The sequence below is a fragment of the Berghia stephanieae genome, chromosome 1 (assembly GCF_034508935.2).
Source record: "Berghia stephanieae isolate SIO BIC M18660-M18661 chromosome 1, UCSD_Bste_1.3, whole genome shotgun sequence".
In the NCBI taxonomy this organism is placed as follows: Eukaryota; Metazoa; Mollusca; class Gastropoda; order Nudibranchia; family Aeolidiidae; genus Berghia; species Berghia stephanieae.
In genome coordinates, this window is record NC_088360.1 from 131,681,572 (window position 1) to 131,699,721 (window position 18,150).

The 18,150-nt window shown below is 36.7% G+C and overlaps 2 protein-coding genes across 4 annotated transcripts; one reads left to right on the plus strand and one right to left on the minus strand.

Moving 5' to 3' along the window:
• Positions 1–1,429: 1,429 nt before the first annotated feature.
• LOC144962934 (uncharacterized) lies at positions 1,430–7,919 on the minus strand. The gene is made up of 3 exons (XM_078896349.1): positions 7,628–7,919; positions 3,230–4,404; positions 1,430–1,465 (listed from the first exon to the last, which is right to left on the minus strand). The coding sequence occupies exons 1-3, from the start codon at positions 7,917–7,919 to the stop codon at positions 1,430–1,432; spliced, it is 1,503 nt and encodes a 500-aa protein (XP_078752475.1).
• LOC144963196 (peptidyl-prolyl cis-trans isomerase FKBP2-like) lies at positions 7,608–17,038 on the plus strand. Of its 3 annotated transcripts, none has more exons than XM_078896952.1 (5): positions 7,608–7,746; positions 9,837–10,044; positions 12,069–12,181; positions 14,210–14,292; positions 16,844–17,038. In XM_078896952.1, exons 2-5 carry the CDS (start codon positions 9,874–9,876, stop codon positions 16,903–16,905), a joined length of 429 nt encoding a protein of 142 aa, XP_078753078.1. In that variant the 5' UTR covers positions 7,608–7,746; positions 9,837–9,873; the 3' UTR covers positions 16,906–17,038. The 3 variants fall into 3 exon arrangements, with proteins under 3 accessions (XP_078753078.1, XP_078753076.1, XP_078753077.1); XM_078896950.1 differs by lacking the exon at positions 7,608–7,746 and adding an exon at positions 8,111–8,261; XM_078896951.1 differs by lacking the exon at positions 7,608–7,746 and adding an exon at positions 8,558–8,707.
• The last annotated feature ends 1,112 nt before the right edge of the window (positions 17,039–18,150 follow it).

The following is an 18,150-nucleotide window of genomic DNA, read 5'->3' on the forward strand; positions in this document are numbered from 1 at the left end:
ACCAATACTCTTACTACTACCACCACCACATAAACATCACCACCAATACTACCACAACCACTACTACCTCATCATCATCGCTACCACTAACACTACAACTACCACCACTACATCATCACTACCACTACCGCTTACACACCACCACCACATGGTCATCACTACCGCCACTACAACCACCACCACCACATCACAATCATCACCACAACAGCTGCTGCAACCATAACTAACACACCATCATCACTACCACTACAACCACAACCACGCGGCTCCGCGGAGGCCATCTGATGCATATTGAAGATATCCGGGGGCCCTCCGAACCGTCTGGAGGCCGTGTGGAGCGTTCGAAGCCATCCTAAAGCCTATAGGGCCGTCCGGAAGCAATTGAAGCCGTCTGTAGCCATGCAGAAGCCGTCGGGAGCAGTCCGAACGCCAGGCGGCCTCCGGATGGTTCTAATGGCTTTCGGATGACTCCAGAATGCTTTGGATGGCATCCAGGCGGCTCCCGGCGGGCTTCTGTGTGGCTATAGACCGCTTCAATAACTTCCGGACGGCCCCAGTCTTTTGGGTGGCCCCAGACGGCCTCCGGACGGTTCTGAGGGCTTTCGGATTACTTCAGAATGCTTTGGATGACTCCAGACGGCTTCAGGTGGGGTCCGAACGGCGCCCGTCGGCTTCTGTATGGCTATAGACAGCTTCAATGGCTTCCGGACGGTCCCAGAGTCTTTTGGATGGCTTTGGACGGCCCCAGAGGCCTACTGACGGTTTTGAGGGCTTCCTGTTGGCTTCAGAATGCTTTGGGTGGCCTCCAGACGGCGTCCGGTGGCTCCTAACGGCATCAGATGGCTCTGGACGGCTTCTGAAGACCCAAAACGGCTTCAGGATTCGGACAGCTGAGGGCCTCCAAGTGGCTTCACAATGATTTGCATGACCTCCAGACGGCCCCCGGTTTGCTGTAGGTGGTTACAGACGGTTTCAATGGCCTCCTTACAGCTCCAGAGGCTTCTGAATAGTTCCAGACGGCCACCGAACGTTTCTGAGAGCCTTCAGATGGCTTCTAAATTATGCTTCAGACTGCCTCCAAACGGCTTATGCAAAGCTTCGGACAGCTCTGGGGGACTCCGGATGGCACCAGACGGCCTCTGGTCGGCTTCTGTAAAGCTTCGAACAGCTCTGAGGGTCTCAAGATGGCTTCAGATGCTTTAGAAGACCTCCTGACCGCACCGCCGGCATCCGGACGGCCCCCGGAGGTTCCATGTGGCTACTAACGGTTTCACTGGCCGCCGGACAATCCCAGAGGCTTCTGGATGGCTCCGGATGGCCTCTGGACGTTTCTGAGAGCGTGCGGATGGCTTCTAAAATGCTTCAGACGGCCTAAAGACGACCCCAGGCGGCTCCAACGGCAAATAGTAGGACCGCAAAAAATGCCAAGTTATGGTTTTATATCAAAGTGCATATATTTGCACGTCTAAAATCAGAACGAAATGATGGGCTTGGTTTTACATTGCTGTAATGCATAATATTTTGCGTTGGTTTGAGAGTATCTATTTCTATTACAACAATGTGTCCACATCAGTTTCGGTTATCAGACCAGAAACTAAGTACCTACGTCGTTATATATTTATAATATTATAAATACTATAATGTTTCAATAGACCACTTAGCCTAAATAATAAAAAAATATAAGTATGTCCTATGTGGCGGGGATTTGAAATCAATTCCGGCTTAGTGAATTTTTTTTCTTTTTATATTTTTTCTTCTTTCTGATCCTACCAATAACAACACAGCCTAATAGATGCCTATGTCATATGGATTGATAACTGAAACTCCTTACCTTACTTACCCGGGTTCCATCTCTTTCCAGAGGTCGGATGTCATGGCCTTCCATCCTTCACGGTCCATTGCAGCCTCGTTACAGTCTGCCATGCGCCGTCCTGTAGCTTCCTTGATGCCATCTGTCCAGGATTTCCTTTGTCTTCCTCTGCCTCTCTTTCCTTCAATTCTTCCCTCCATTATCCTTTTTTCGAGACTATCATGTCTTCGCATATGTCCAAAATATGACAGCTTTTTGTGCTTCACAGTCAAAAGAAGTTCTTTTTGTTTTTGGCCCATTAGGTCGAGGACTTCGATGTTTGTTTTTCTTGCTGTCCAAGGTATTTTCAGTATTCTCCTGTACGTCCACATCTCAAAAGCTTCAATACGTTGTTCTGTCTGTGCGGTTAGTGTCCACGTTTCACAACCATAAAAGAAAATGGACCACACATAGCATTTGGTGCATCTCATTCGTGTTCTGATGGAGATATTTGTGTTGTTGAGGATTGGCTTTAGTTTCATGAACGCATTTTTGGCCAGCATTATTCGTCTCCTGATCTCTTTGTCAGACTTTGCATCGGATGTTACCAACTGCCCCAAGTACGTGAACTCCTTTACTTGTTCCACTGGGCACTCTTCTATTTCTATATCTATTTCTATGGGCTCTTTCTTTTTTGTTATCACCATTGTTTTTGTCTTCTTCGCATTCATGAACAGCCCCTTTTCTTTACTCTCTTCGTTCACTTTTGAAAGTAGCTTCTGTAGGTCTTCCTTACTTTCCGCCAACAGGACAGTAACGTCAGCGTAACGTAGATTGTTGATGTTGTGGCCACCAACCTTCAACCCTTGTGCTGTTTCTACTTGCCGAAAAATAGACTCTGTGTATAAATTAAACAAGCAAGGAGACATAACACATCCCTGGCGCACTCCTTTCTTGATTTCAATTGCATCTGTTGTATCTGCCTGCACTTTTATCTGAGCCTTTTGCTGCCAGTACAGATTAGCGATTAGAGCCACATCATTCTCTTCCACACCTATTGCCACAAGGTCCTGGATAAGTTTCTGATGACTAACAGAATCAAATGCCTTTGAGTAGTCGATAAAACAGGCATATATGTCTTTTTGGACCTCTAAGTATTTTTCTGACAGGATTTTTTAAGTCGAAAATTGCCTCCCTGGTGCCACTGTTCTTTTTGAATCCAGTTTGCTGTTCTGAAATCTCACGATCTACTTTTGACGAGATTCTTTTCAGGATTATTGTCAGGAGGAGTTTCAGTAGATGGCACATAAGACTGATTGTTCTGTAGTCCGAACACTCAATTGCACCCGCTTTCTTGGGTAGCAGTATGAAGATAGAAGTGCGAAGGTCTTCTGGGATGTGCGTTGACTCGTATATTTCATTCATAAGGTCCGTTATCACATCAACACCAAATTCACCCAGTGCTTGCAGCATTTCTGTTGACACCCCATCTATTCCATTTGCCTTCCCTGTTTTCATGCAGTATAGGGCTTTCTCTACTTCTGATCTTAGGATTGTGGGTCCCCGTAGAAAGGACTGTATATGGTTGTCACCTCTGTCCGCATTGAATAGCTCCTCCACGTATTCTTTCCATCTATTGGCGATTTCTTCCACCTCAAAGAGGAGTCTACCTGATTTATCTTTGATACAACCGCCAGATTGAGCGTTTTTATATGTGAATTTCTTGATTTCAGCAAACAATGGTCCAGGGTTTCTCTCATGTGATAGCTTCTCAATACGGTGGCACTTTTCATCAAGCCAGTCTTCTTTAGCCTGGATACACTTTTTCTTTACTGATTTGTCCAGTTCATTGTATCTAGGGGTGCCCTTTGAATGTTTCCGTTCTCTCATAAGATTCAAAATCTCATTCGTCATCCATTCTTTCTTTGCTTCTTTAGATTTTTTGTTTAGCATTTTCTCGTTTGTAGTTGTTATTGCACCTTTAAGAGAGGACCATTGTTTATCAATTCTACTCTTATACGTTTCTTCTGTTTCTTTATTTGTGTCTTCTTGTTCTTCCATAAGACAATAATACCTATTTTCTACTTCTACAGCATATTTCGCTCTTAGCTCCTCGTTTCTAAGTTCAGCTAGGTCGTACTTTATGTGTTCGTCCCTTTTCTGTTTGGGAATTTTTAATTTAACTTTTATTTTCACCATGATGGGAACATGGTCCGATCCAATGTCAGCACCCGGGAAAGTTTTACATTGGGTCACACAGTTTTTGAATCTGGTTTTGATGAGAAAATAATCTATTTGGTTTCTGTATATGTCTCCTGGGCTCTTCCAAGTATATAGGCGCCTCTTTGGTTGTTTGAATATGGTGTTTATTATGGTCATGTCGTGGGACTCGCAAAATTGGTCCAGACGTTCACCCCTCTCGTTGGACTCTCCTAGACCACAACTTCCCATGCACGGTGAGATTGCTGCGTTTCCAACTTTCGCATTGAAATCCCCCATTACGACAACAATGTCACTTGATTTTATGCATTTGAGGGCCTTGTTTACATTTTCATAATGTGCCTCGACCTCCTCATCTGGGTGATCACTCGTTGGTGCATAAATTTGTAGGAGCACTAAATCAAAAGGTTTAGCTTGGATTTTGCACATTAAGATGCGGTCGTTCACGGGCCAATACCCAGTTACTGATTTAGCCAGTGGCGGTTCTAGCCTATTTACAGTGGTGGGGCAAAGATGATTAGGTCATATATATATATATATATATATATATATATATATATATATATATATATATATATATATATATATATATATATATATATATATATATATATATATAAATGTAAATTTTCACTCACATTATTCTTGCCAAGACGATTCGTTTCAGTGTTCCCACCTCAAATGGATTATGCCGACTGATGAGGTGGGAACACTGAAACGAATCGTCTTGGCAAGAATAATGTGAGTGAAAATTTACATTTATATATTAGCTCTAACCACCATTATCGAGCACTTTCGTACCTACAAGTACCCACCAACACTCATAAATATATATATATATATATATATATATATATATATATATATATATATATATATTTTTTTTTTTATTTTTTTTAAAATTTATCTTTTTATTTTTTTAAAGTTATTTATTTATTTATTTATTTATTTTTTAATTATTTTTTTTTAATTATTATTTTTTTTCACCTTTAAAAAATAATATTTCAACCACAAATAATCACATTCATAATGAAATGACAATACCAGTTGATTTTAATTATTCCAAACGTAATCAAAAATGAATCACGAAAGAGAATACAACTAAAAAATAAAGCGACGAGACATAATGCGACAACACCTTGACAATACAAGTCCATTTCGTTCACTCGAAAAATTAAAGATTTGCTTTAATCCCTCAACGGCGAGATTAATATTTCTGTTACATTACTGGTTTTCAGTAGTATGTGGTAACCTTAAAGTTTTAATCGAGAAGCAACAACAGCGATATGACTCGAGTTTCATTCAGAGCTCAAATTGCATTTTACTGCTGTCTTGATGATTAGAATGATTGTGCCGGTGGTGGTAGTGGTTGGAATCGTGGTAGCGGTGGTGGTGGTGGTGGAGGAGGATGTAATTATGGTAGTGGTTTTGGTGGTGCTGTTGGTTAGAATGATATTTGTGGAGACGATGACGGAAATTTTATGATGATGTTGATATTGTTTTTATTGCTATTGTAGTACTTGTTGTTAATATTGTTGTTGTTGTTAATGATGAAGATGATGATGATGATGATGATGATGATGATGATGATAATGATGATGATAATGATGATTATGATGACAACGACGATGTCGTCGACAATGATGGTTACCATACGATATTACAATATTACAAAGTTTATTCAATCTTAGGCTTTCGACAATAAATCATACAATTTGATGACCACATACATGAAAGTGGAAAAAAATGGTAAATGGAACCAAACAATAAACTGATACCATTAATAACCACAAAAAATACAACAATAGTAATACCACCAATACGTACAATAATAATAATAATAATAATAATAATAATATAATAATAATAATAATAATAATAACAATAACAATAATAATAATGATGATAATAATAATATTAATAATAATAATAATAATAATAATAATAATAATAATAATAATAATAATAATAATAATAATAATAATAATAATAATAATGATGATAATAATAATAATAACAATAATAATATTACCATCATCATTACTACCACCACCATCATTACTACTACCACCACCGCTACCACTATCACTACAACCATCACCATCATTATTACGTTTCCAATCATTTTTTCTCGTTTCTAAAAATTTGATATCTATCAAAACAGACGAAATTCCGGTCATTTTTTTAAAGGGTAGTTAAAATATCTACGATTTTATTAGCCATGAAAACTACGATTTTTATTTTCCTATTTCAAGTAGGCAGGTCTGCTATGACAAGTATCAGTATCAGTTCCATAGTCAAAAGAAGACCAACAAAAACACAGTTTATTTAATCTTAGGCTTTCGCCAATACTTCATACAATACAATTAAGACAAAATAATGTTACCAATTTCTCCTCATGCATTCGTTAGACTATAACAATAACGACCGTGTTATCTTTACTCCTCACCCAACCAACCCCGAGCTGCCCGCCTCTTCATCGCGAACTATCTTATGTATGTATTAGCTTCAGGACGGGCAAGTACGGAATCTGCCCACCCTTCCGTATTTCCTCTATAACTTAGAATTCAACTCTCTCCTTTCTCAGAAGAGTATTTCTCGTATACTAATTCAATTGTTGAGAAAACCAAAATGGTGGTTGTATTTTATATATTTATTTAGTCGTGACTTTTGAATAAAAGTGTTTTGTTTTATTAGAGGAAATACAATAGAAAATTACATTGTTTTGCAAAATTATTTTGTCTGGCAATAAAAATACAGCGGTAATTACTTTAAGAATTTTAAAAAAAAAGAACTAACAAATTAATTTGTTAAAAAACAAAACAAAAAAACCCCAAAACAACAACAACAACAACAACAACAAAAAACAAATAAGAAAACAATTTAAATAAATGAGTTTTGAGAAGCACTAAAGAAAACGAGAAAAAAAAAGAAAAGTTTAAATGGATAAACAAATATATAAAAACAACACCAATTAATACTAAATTGATATAAAATTAGTAAATTAATAAATTTAATTCAATACTGGAACATTCCCAAAGTCATTACATCAATGGTACCAGCACAAGTAAGGCAATAAATAAGAAAAAGTTCGTTTGCCAAAATCTCTATTTAGTTTTCACTGGTTAATAAGGTGGGCTCATTTGAATTAGCCCGACCTAGTACTAGAGAGGCCAGACAGCAAAAATCGGAGTTAGTTCACCGTCAGGCGACGTAACGATGAGATGGACGATGTGGGCGGAGTGGGGGGGGGGGGGGTGATAAAAAAGAACAGGAGCGTATCCTGGTTTATGCATTACGGGATGCAGGGTGATTCGCAATCTATTAAAAATACACACAAATTGATTTCAGTACGAAGTATAAAGTTTAAGTAGTAACTTTTGAAATTATCTAATTTAAATTTGATTATTTTAGACCTGGTAATACAGCATATAACTTGAAAAAACAGGCTGGTATTTGCCCACCCTGCCCATTATTACCAGCCGTCCCTGGATTTAGCAATTTTGTTTTTCATCAGGATGCCAACGCCTCTGTTGTGCTGAGTATTTCCGGAGTAAATAAAAGTGTGGCTGTCTCTTTTTATTATTCCATTGTCTTTCCATCTTGTCTCTGAGACACCAAGGATATCCATATTCATCGCCTCTGCCTCCATAATTAGATTATGGAGCTTTCCTGCTTGAGCAAGTGTTCTCACATTCCACGTGCCAATTTTTAAAGGAACATTTCTTGTCTTCAAGGTAGGTAGATCAGTCTCTGGCTTTCCCGAGGGCTTTCCACCAGAAACGTCATAAGGTGCCATCTTTTGGACATTACTTAATTCCTCTTCCCTGTACATATTTACAGCTTGATACTTAGTTGCAGGGGGCCCAACGTCACAAGCATCTCTAACACTATATCTCTGACTAGCCATGACTAACTATGAATGATACGTGGTAAGGTTTCCCCCTTTTCCACGGTGGTAGCCGCTATCTAATTTTGTCTCAGACGCGCCTCTTTGTCTACCACAGACTTGCTGTCTACGCCTACTTTTACCTAACCATATCCAGACTTTGTGCACTAGAAGGTGAGACATTACCTATTCTACCCCACTACGCGAGTCACTCAATGTCGTTTCGCAGGTCAGTCGAGACCCGGTCCCGGGGTGTGGCCGCTGTGTGCACTACAGCTTCTAGGAGCCAGACATGAGCTAGATATGCAGGTGTGGACCAGTGGATCCTGACCATCCGAAGATGCGACTGTCTCTCACCGAAAGGTACTACCACTCCCTCCATACCCTACACCCCACTGAAACTCCATTCCTCGCTTATTAATTTTAAATCTGAATTTAGAACATTTTTCGGAAACATATTTAATTGTTAGACGAACAACCAACGTACGAAGGCCACGTCGATGTTGACCAGATTCACAATAAAACGCCATACGAAAAACCTCAAAGTCAAAGACCTCATAATAATTATTTTTGTAAATTTAAATAAAAATCGAGATAATAAATATAATCTATCTCCACAAATTCATTGATTGTTCTCACAATAAAAGGTTAATAAATAAAATCCCCGGTATTTTTTTTTTTGGGACAATTTATTAAACATAGCAATGTTGGCATAAATTCAAAAGTCTATCTGCGAATGACACACGGTCGAGAACTGAAACTGAGTGAACTGTCAACTTGTGTCCATTTCCCGATTGACGACGCCCCCGGTAAGCAAATAAAATTTAATTATCGAGACTTTACTTATTTATTTGCTTGATTTTGGGTTGATTTTATCTTTATATGCCAAAATTAAGAACGCAGGGCCGTATCTGCTAAGCTTATGGCACCCAAGGTATATCATAACATATCATCATATCAGTAAGTCTATTGACCTGGACTGTGAGATTGGTAAAAAAATAAAGAGTTTTAAAGTTGAAGAAGACAAGAGTAAAATATTGCTGCAAATCTCAATCAGGTCTACTACTAAAAAAAAAAGTACCCAAATAACAAGTATGCAACAGTGAATCAAACATTAGCAAAGTACAAATCATATATATTAGATATTTGACATCAAGTTGTTATATTTAGGTACCAATTCTTAGTCTTATTATGCCATGCACACCATTTATCTCATAATCATAAAAATACACTATCTAGACGTCTAGCTATAAAGGGCTCAAGTCAAAAGATGCTCTAACTCTCTCTAAGGCATCATAAAAAAATTATATTAGATAATACATACCTTGCTCAATAAGTAATTGTTGATTATCCATAAATGCAATATTCTTAATAAACGCAGGGAGACTAAAATTATTTTATCAGAAGCCGGTGCAAATTTTTTATGGTCTGGAATCCTCTAACAAAAATGGAAACCTTTAGTTTAAAAAAAAAGAGAAAGTTAAATGGAAACCATTCCGCTTTTCCAAACAATACAAGTCTACTGATGACTAATGGTTTTTATATTTATCAATGAAACAAAAGAAAAATACATTTCATCCTAACCAGACGTCCGAATAGATAAATCCATGTAGATCACAGTATACTTATAAACATTTTTAAAAAGTAGTCCTTCAGAGCCATTGGGCCCATGGAGCCGGAGTTTATCTCCGTTTCTATAGCGTGAAACGGACAATAGCAATTGCTTGCTATCCTTTGGATATGACGCTAGTCTATCGCAAAGTATTTTCCTCCAAATCTACCAGACTCAGCTGCCCATTCACCGCTCAGTGGACAGGGGGTCAGAAAAAATCTCGACCGCACCCGGGATCGATCTTAATCCCTTTGCGTGTGAAGCGAGTGCTCTACCAACTGAGCTATCCCTACAATATACTTAGACTAATTTTATATTCATTACAGGTGCAGCCAAGAAGTTTTCCATAGCAATTCACTGAAGATGCAGCTTCACAGCCTTCTTTGCCTCAGCCTCTCCCTGACTTCTTTGATTGCAATAGGAGAAACTGCCACTGACAAGAAGCAGTTACAGATTGGAATTAAGAGAAGGGCAAATGCAGAAAAATGCAAGATGAAATCAAAGAAAGGGGATGTTCTTCACATGCACTATTCCGTAAGTAAACTTTCTAAACATCTACAATTCAGCATGTTTTTGTGCGGCTATGTGGTTTTGTGGTATGACACTCGCTTTCGGATCGGAATGTCCTGGGTTCGAGCCTTGCTCGCCGCATAGTTGAGTCCTTGGAAAAGGCTCTTTATTCACATTCTCTCACCGTATTCAGGTGTAAAATAAGTACCTGACTGTTAACAGCATTGTCTCTGTCTGAAAAAATGTAATGTCGCCTAGCAGGTTCTATATTTTATGTGTTGCTTTTGGCCAGGGATCCTTTGTAAAGCGCTTTCAGCACGTTTAGTGGATATTGCGCTATATAAATGCTCAACTTTTTTTTTTTCTCCATATTTTAGACATTTTTAAGTTCTTATCTTCAAATGGTGATAGTGCAACATCATTCCGAAAGGATTTGGACCAACAGTTTTGTTTCAGGTACAGTGCAACCCCTGAGATCAAAGCTTGTCATAATTATCACCACCCAGTCAATGTTTGAATTGACTTTGGCTATTATGAACAGGCAGTAATGTATTTTACTTCTTGTACTATGTTTTGTGGAAATCAACATACAGAGAAGAAATAAAGTATCGAAAAGTATTGACTTGGCAGCCAACATAAGTACTTACTTCGGCTTGCTACCTAAGTAAGTACTGAATACTGGTATTGGTTAATGCCCATCCTGCAAAATGATGGCAAATACGAAGGCCAATGTGGAATTGTGGACTTATCATTACACCCCAGCACATATTCAAATTAACCATTGGAATCAACGGGCAATAATACATTAATTTAATTTAATGCAAGTTTGCAAGTTACGTGTATATTAATCTGAAAAATAGTTATATAATTTTTAGATTTGCCAGTAATTCTCAATGATAAAAATTTAACATTGGCAGTACAGAACAATGTTGATCACCAACCCTATTTTTTGTTTTAAGGATATATTTTAATTACGTATCTCTTGTGAGTTTATTTCGATCAAATCATGACTGTTGATTCTGTAGCTATTTTCACCTTAATTCTTGTACAGCCTTCATGTATTTATTGTGTTATTATTATTGTTATTATTATTATTATTATTATTATTATTATTATTATTATTATTATTATTATTATTATTATTATTATTTTATCATTATTATTACAAGCAGGAATTCCCGTTCTATGAACTGAGATTGGGAGAGCTAAGCTATCTGATTTGCTAAACACATACCACACATTGACTAAAAAAAAGTGAACTGAGACGGATTTGTTTTCAACTCATTATATATCCATCAGTGTGGAATCTAGAATTCGTAAAAAAAACACGCGGCTCTGGTTATGGAGCTGCTCCTTTTTTCTTTTCTTTCCTATTTCCATTAAATTTTTATCTTATTGTGTAAGTTATAACACGTCTGTACAAAAAATTTCCTTTTTGGGATGCAATAAATTATTATTATTATTATTATTATTATTATTATTATTATTATTATTATTATTATTATTAATATTATTATTATTATTATTATTATTAAATGTCTTTAGCCTATTTTTTTTACCTCTTTTACACTTTCTGATTTCTTAAGTTGTTTGTGCATTCAATTGTGGTGCACCTGATCGACAGGATTTTAAAATGGCTGGAAGTGGAGGAAGTAGTTATTTTGATTGCGAATATCTAGTCTCGTAATTTTTCTTTTATAATTTAGTTTTTTAAATTCAAATTGTGAAGGAACCAAACATTTTTTTAAAAATCGTATTATAGCTACCGCTCTCAGTGCTTTGTTGTTCCCAATCAACAATCCAAATTTGACTGTTCTTGGTTTCTTAGTTTTTAAAGCTATAGAGCTACAGTGTTTGGGGCTTATCTCCTTTATAATAAAATTATTATTGATTTTGTTATTGTTATTATTATTATTATTATTATTATTATTATTATTATTTTTATTATTATTATTATTATATTATTATTATTATTATTATTATTATTATTATTATTATTATTATTATTGTCACTATTTACTGATTTTTTATTTTTTATTTTCAATCAGGGTAAGTTAGAAGATGGAACGGAATTTGACAGTAGCATTTCCAGAAATCAGCCCTTTGTGTTTACTTTGGGAGTTGGACAAGTGATCAAAGGATGGGATCAGGGACTTTTGAAGTAAGTTGCCAATTCAAGATGGAAACATTTACTGAACTTTTATGCCAACACATCAACTGACCACAATCTGAGCACTGAACTCCTGTAAAGCGACATTAAATACTTTTTTTTTCCCCCGTTCAGCAGGTGATTGGAAAATATACTGAGGGTTTATAACAAACTGAATTCCATATATAATATATAGGTAACATTGGCAACCTTGCAAATGAATGAGAATTATGACTCATTATTCAGTTTAATATTGTGGTCTGGGTGGTATCTTCAAAAATGAAGTTACAGACTAAAAAGAAAGAGAAAGAAGAAGAAAAAACATGAGCCTTTATATTGTGCAATATATCCACTAAACATGCTCAACGCGGTTTACCTGGGTGGGGTTCCTGACTTCCTGTAGGGAGACACTTACGGTGTCTTCTGTCCCCCTAACTATATGTTTTCCAACATGCTTTCTGTGTTTGTCTCAGGGTGAGATTACTTGGTTTTGTCCTGGAACTGGCTGGATGGCCTAGCTGGGAGGGAAACAGTCAAATGTATAGTTAAGAGTTTTTGGAGATGATATTTTTTGTCTTGTACATCATCTCTCTGTTATGCACTGTTTTATGATTTGTTTACATATTATATATGATTTGTAAACATTTGAGTGTGTTTGAAAGAACGAAGAAACAGTCTCTTGACGTAACAAGATGATGGGGAGGTGGGCTTATGCTTCAGTGGTATAGTCATTGCTTGGACCTGAAAGATACCTAGTTCGAATATCCACTGTTATGTGCCTTCAGCAAGCCACCTCTACCTAGCTCATTTTGCGATGCTATGCTGTGACTAAGACTTGGGTTATTCCAATCTTTCTTTGGAATAGACCCTAAGACAAATTTCCGCTTGAAGATGAATGAAGGGAACTTTACTGTTTATTTACTTTTCTGATATTGTTGAGGGAGATAACTTTATACATGACATGTTACAAGCTGTTGGTGTGCATGTGTGTGTGTATGTGTGTGTGTGAGTGTGAGAGAGAGAATGGGAGGCTTCCATATCACAACATTCTTTTACCGTTGTAGCCAACCATTAGCAAATCATGGCACATGGCATTGACATTGGATTGACTGGCAAAGTGATAAGAATATGCGGAGTGGTGTCGATTATGTGAAACGGTAATATTGAGCGTGTGAGTGTGAGAGAGAGAATGGGAGGCTGCCATATCACAACATTCTTTTACCGTTGTAGCCAACCATTAGCAAATCATGGCACATGGCATTGACATTGGATTGACTGGCAAAGTGATAAGAATATGCGGAGTGGTGTCGATTATGTGAAACGGTAATATTGAGTGTGTGATTTGTTTGTTTGTTTGTTTGTTGCTTTAGGTCTCTTCCAACACAATTGAGGTTATATGAGAGACCGCTGAAACAAAAAAACAAGCAATCTAACAAAAATAGTACAAATGTAAATCAAAATCATAACCTAAAGATATCATAAGCTAAATTATAAATAACCAAGAACAAACAGGCAGAAGATTTACAGAAAAAAAAATATCCCCTGTCAAAAATACAATCACAAACCAAAGAAGCAGGATAGGCTAGTAAAGAGAAGAAGAAACGACATCACTATCGGATCCCATGCGAACATCATAGATATATGATTCAAGGGTGATGCTCCCATCCAACCACCCGCATTGTGAGTGTGAGTGGCTGTGTATGTCCATAGTGTATCAACTTGTATAACTGAAACTATCAATGTCACAGTAAAACATCAGTGGTCAAAATCAACAGGTGCATTTGAAAAAAACCCTTTAATTAATTTTAAAAATTTATGTTGACTGGGTGAAATTAATTCGAGCAAACAGTATTCAAGATAAGAATTAGTTTGAGGAAGGAATAGAATGATAACAAAGAATGAGGAAAAAATTTGGGACATTTGAATGTGCTTCAGGACACAGTTTTTGAGGAAACTGTACTAGAGTGTATTTGTAATTTTTATGTTTCTAATATTCCAAGATATTACTATTGACATTCGTGACCATGTTTCACATTTCAGCATGTGTGAGGAAGAGAAGAGAAAGTTGGTAGTACCTGCAGACATGGGGTATGGGGACAGGGGAGCTCCACCAAAAATTCCAGGTAGGTCAATGGTTCGAATAATTTGATTTGAGGAGTGCAACAGTCTATTATAATACATTATAAATTTTTAAAATAAAGTCCTACAGACCAAAAATTCTTCATAGACGAAAACAATGATAAATGATTATTTTTCAAAATTATGTCAAGTTGTTAATTATCATATAGAGTGTATTAACAGAATTAAAAACCTAATAGATGAAAAATATAGGAGTACATGTACTTGTGACTTGTAACTAGCACAATTGATTACTCTTTTTGGTCTCCCAAAGTCAACTTTGGTGAAAGATCAAAAACTTCAATACACTTCAATGCACCAATGTTTGTTTTGTTTGTTTTTAAGGGTTTAACGGCGCTTGCAACACATTTAGGTTATATCAGCGCCAGTAAAAAGGAAGAAAATGGGATAGTTAAAAGTTCTAGAATTACAATTAAAGCACCCAAGAAAAAGTAAGACAAAGGGGAATTGAGAACAAATAGGGATCAGATGTAGATTCCAAGAGCATACCACCAATGTACTTAGTTTGAAATCACCTACAAGTCTCATCCAGACACAAGCATAAAATCCAACAAAGAGGAACACACTCAAATGCTTACATTATACATTCAAAATAAAAATAAAAATACATAACAGAGAGCTGATTTACAAGGAAAAAAATATCATCTCCCAAAACAATAACTGCATTTGACTGTTTCCCTCCCAGCTAGGATTCCGGCCAGTGCCAGGACAAAACCAAGTAATCCCATTCCGAGACAAAGACAGAAAGCATGTTGGATAACAGATATAAGGGGATAGAAGACACAGTATGTACCTCCCTGCCCGCTATGGGAGGTCAGGATCCCCACCCAGAATTGCACCAATGTGATTTCTGTGTAAAAACAAAAGTGCTGATCAGAAAAATGTAAAGGGGAATAAGTCCAGTAAGGTACTCTAAGACGGAGAATGAGAATGAGGTCCTAAATAGACTTGTGTTAGAAAGGGGTATCTAGGCTTAATGACAGATTGATTGATGGAAAGTGTGGCCACCAAGTCAAAAATTCATTAAATTGTCAAAAAGTCATCATCAGATGTGTGAATGCTGGAAAACAGAATAGTCTGAGCTTTTTAAAAACTCAAACTCATTTTTTACACCACTCGCAATAGCTTTGGAGTCAGCAGAGCTATCGACAAAATCTTATGGCATTTTAAAATTGAGGCAAATGAAATTAAGATTTCAAAACTGTCGGTGGGAAAACTGAAAGTCGAAAGTTGACTGTGAAATGTAGACAAAAGCCCTTTTCCAGTAACTTCCTACTTTGTTCTACGACAGTTTCATTCATTGGAATCTAACCATAACCACAATGTCATCAGTGATGCCACCTGACAAATTTAAAAGAGGCTGAAAAATTGCGCAAATGTGCCATTTATTACATTGGGTATGGCTTCAAAGTATTGGAGTGGAATACTGTTATAGTATAACGTAGTAGATACTTGTTTTTCTATTTGAGAGTTGATAATGCACGAAAAATCAAAAGTGGACAGATTTTGAACTTGATAAAAGACAGTGCTGGAAATTTATTTTTTTAAAGTCCCGGCTTGTGTCGGACCATCACAACTGGAGAACCCAGAGGATCCGGTCAGTTGCCGAAAACTGGAAAAGTGGTGTTCGTGTGTCACGGTCGAAAAAACGATTAAATTTTTTGTACAAGACTAAAAATAGAACAGACATTTTTTGACTCCTAGGGAAACTACTAATTGTTAAGGTTGCACATTGAGGATGCCTCATGGAGTGGGAATATTTATATATGAATAATTTCAACATTGTAAAATAGTTTATGTCACCATAAATTGAAAATTGAAAAGTTTGCAAAAGAAATACATTAATAAATTAATATTTACATTATTTGGAAGTAAATAATTAAATAAAATGAAGATAGATGGTGGGTCGCTGCACTAAAAATGACAGTCACAGAGTTCGGCAAATTCTTTTTTTTTTTTTTTTTTTTTATATAACATTTTTAAAAAACAAAAAACTTTCATAGGACTGAAGACGGTTGGCAAATAGATTGTAAACCACTGCTGGTTAGCGAGAATTCTGCATCATTTTGAGGTGATTTATGAGGGACAAGAATATTTTTTTGTTTGTTTGTTGCTTTAGGTCTCTTCCAACACAATTGAGGTTATATGAGAGACCGCTGAAACAAAAAAACAAGCAATCTAACAAAAATAGTACAAATGTAAATCAAAATCTTAACCTAAAGATATCATAAGCTAAATTATAAATAACCAAGAACAAACAGGCAGAAGATTTACAGAAAAAAAATATCCCCTGTCAAAAATACAATCACAAACTAAAGAAGCAGGATAGGCTAGTAAAGAGAAGAAGAAACGACATCACTATCGGATCGTACACCCACGCGAACATCATAGGTATATGATTCAAGGGTGATGCTCCCATCCAACCACCCGCGACAAGAATATTTCATAAAGAATTAACACAACAAACAAATGAAATAAAATACAAGGGCTGTCCTAGAAATAATAACAAATGATGTTTTATATTTTTTTCCTCAGGTGGTGCTACACTCATTTTTGAGGTCGAGCTTTTAAAGATTGAGAGGAAAGATGAATTATAATGGCTTCCAAGCTTTAATAATAAATAAAATTGTCATGCTAATTTTTCTACTGAATTGTTTGAGAGAATGAGAGTTTGTGTTTTTGGTGCGCAGTGTGAAATTGAATAAAAATCAAAGCCTTTTTGTACAAAAAGACGTTTCATTCAGTGACATTTTTTTTGTAGTATGTTAACCATTGGAATCAATAAAAATCTAGCAATAAATAAAGGGGGGCAGCGTGGCTCAGCGGTACGGTCTTTGCTTTGTACCCGAAAGGTACTGAGTTCGCTGTGCTGTGTGGCCTTCAGCAAGTCACCTGGCCCTAGCTCAATTTGCAGCACTGCACTGCGGCTGACGCCTGGGTTATTCCATTCTTTCCTTGGAATAGACCCTAGAGACAAATTTTCTCTATGGGATAAATAAAGGGAATTTTATTTATTTTAAATTATGTAAATGTGACTCGCATGATATATTGAAAAAATACAAAACAAATGAATTTTCCGCCCTCAGCCCTCTTAAAGAGGTTGACAAATGATGAAAAATAATCACAATTAAGGTCCTAATTAAAGTATATTGAGATTTGGAGTCAGATAGAATCTGAATCTTCCTTTTATGTCCACCTTCAAACATGAAAATTTTGACATGAACAATAACATTCAGGTGAAAATTCAGCAGTGATCTAAGTCGGTAAATAAACTTAAAGTGGGAGCAGATGTAACTTTCCGCTGTAAATTGTTCTAATGTGTCATGGTTCTGGGGTAAAATGACAATTTTCTGAGGTCTTTGAGGTGGATGCTAGGGGAATGAAACTGTCCATGTGGGAAGTCCTAGATGTTCATGTCAGTGTTTAGTTTTAGAGGTCAGAATTTGAAATCGCCACCAGTTTGTTCTTTGATTTATATATCATGGTCAGGCGTAGTGCTTTCCTCTTAGTTTGAAGTTACTTCTATTCAGAATATAACACAGGTCGGGTACATAAACAGATGATTAAAACAATGTCTTTCTATATTTCAATAGACATTGTTACATCAGAGCTGCCTACTTGAAATTTCAAAAAAATTCGTAGTTTCCAAACAGAAACAATAAAAAATTCAAATAGCTTTAGAAATAAATGTAACTTGCTCTCAGCATGGTCCAAAAGTCCTGCATAGAGGTCACAGTGGTTTACCAGCGGATCACTTAGTTGAGATGCTAGGTCAAGAGGTCACTACTCTCCTTCTCTTTACCTGCGCTCTGGCATGGCACGTGCCTGCAGTCAGTGAAGCG

Coding starts and splice junctions, on each gene's coding strand:
- LOC144962934 (XM_078896349.1), bottom strand. CDS start 7,919: ATGGCTAGTCAGAGATATAGTGTTAGAGATGCTTGTGACGTTGGGCCC. Junction 4,405..7,627: donor GATGAATATGGATATCCTTG/GTGTCTCAGAGA, acceptor CTTTTGATTTAG/TGCTCCTACAAATTTATGCA. Junction 1,466..3,229: donor TGGGTGAATTTGGTGTTGAT/GTGATAACGGAC, acceptor TTCTGATTTTAG/ACGTGCAAATATATGCACTT.
- LOC144963196 (XM_078896950.1), top strand. CDS start 8,239: ATGCGACTGTCTCTCACCGAAAG. Junction 10,045..12,068: donor TTCTTCACATGCACTATTCC/GTAAGTAAACTT, acceptor ATTTTCAATCAG/GGTAAGTTAGAAGATGGAAC. Junction 12,182..14,209: donor TGGGATCAGGGACTTTTGAA/GTAAGTTGCCAA, acceptor TTCACATTTCAG/CATGTGTGAGGAAGAGAAGA.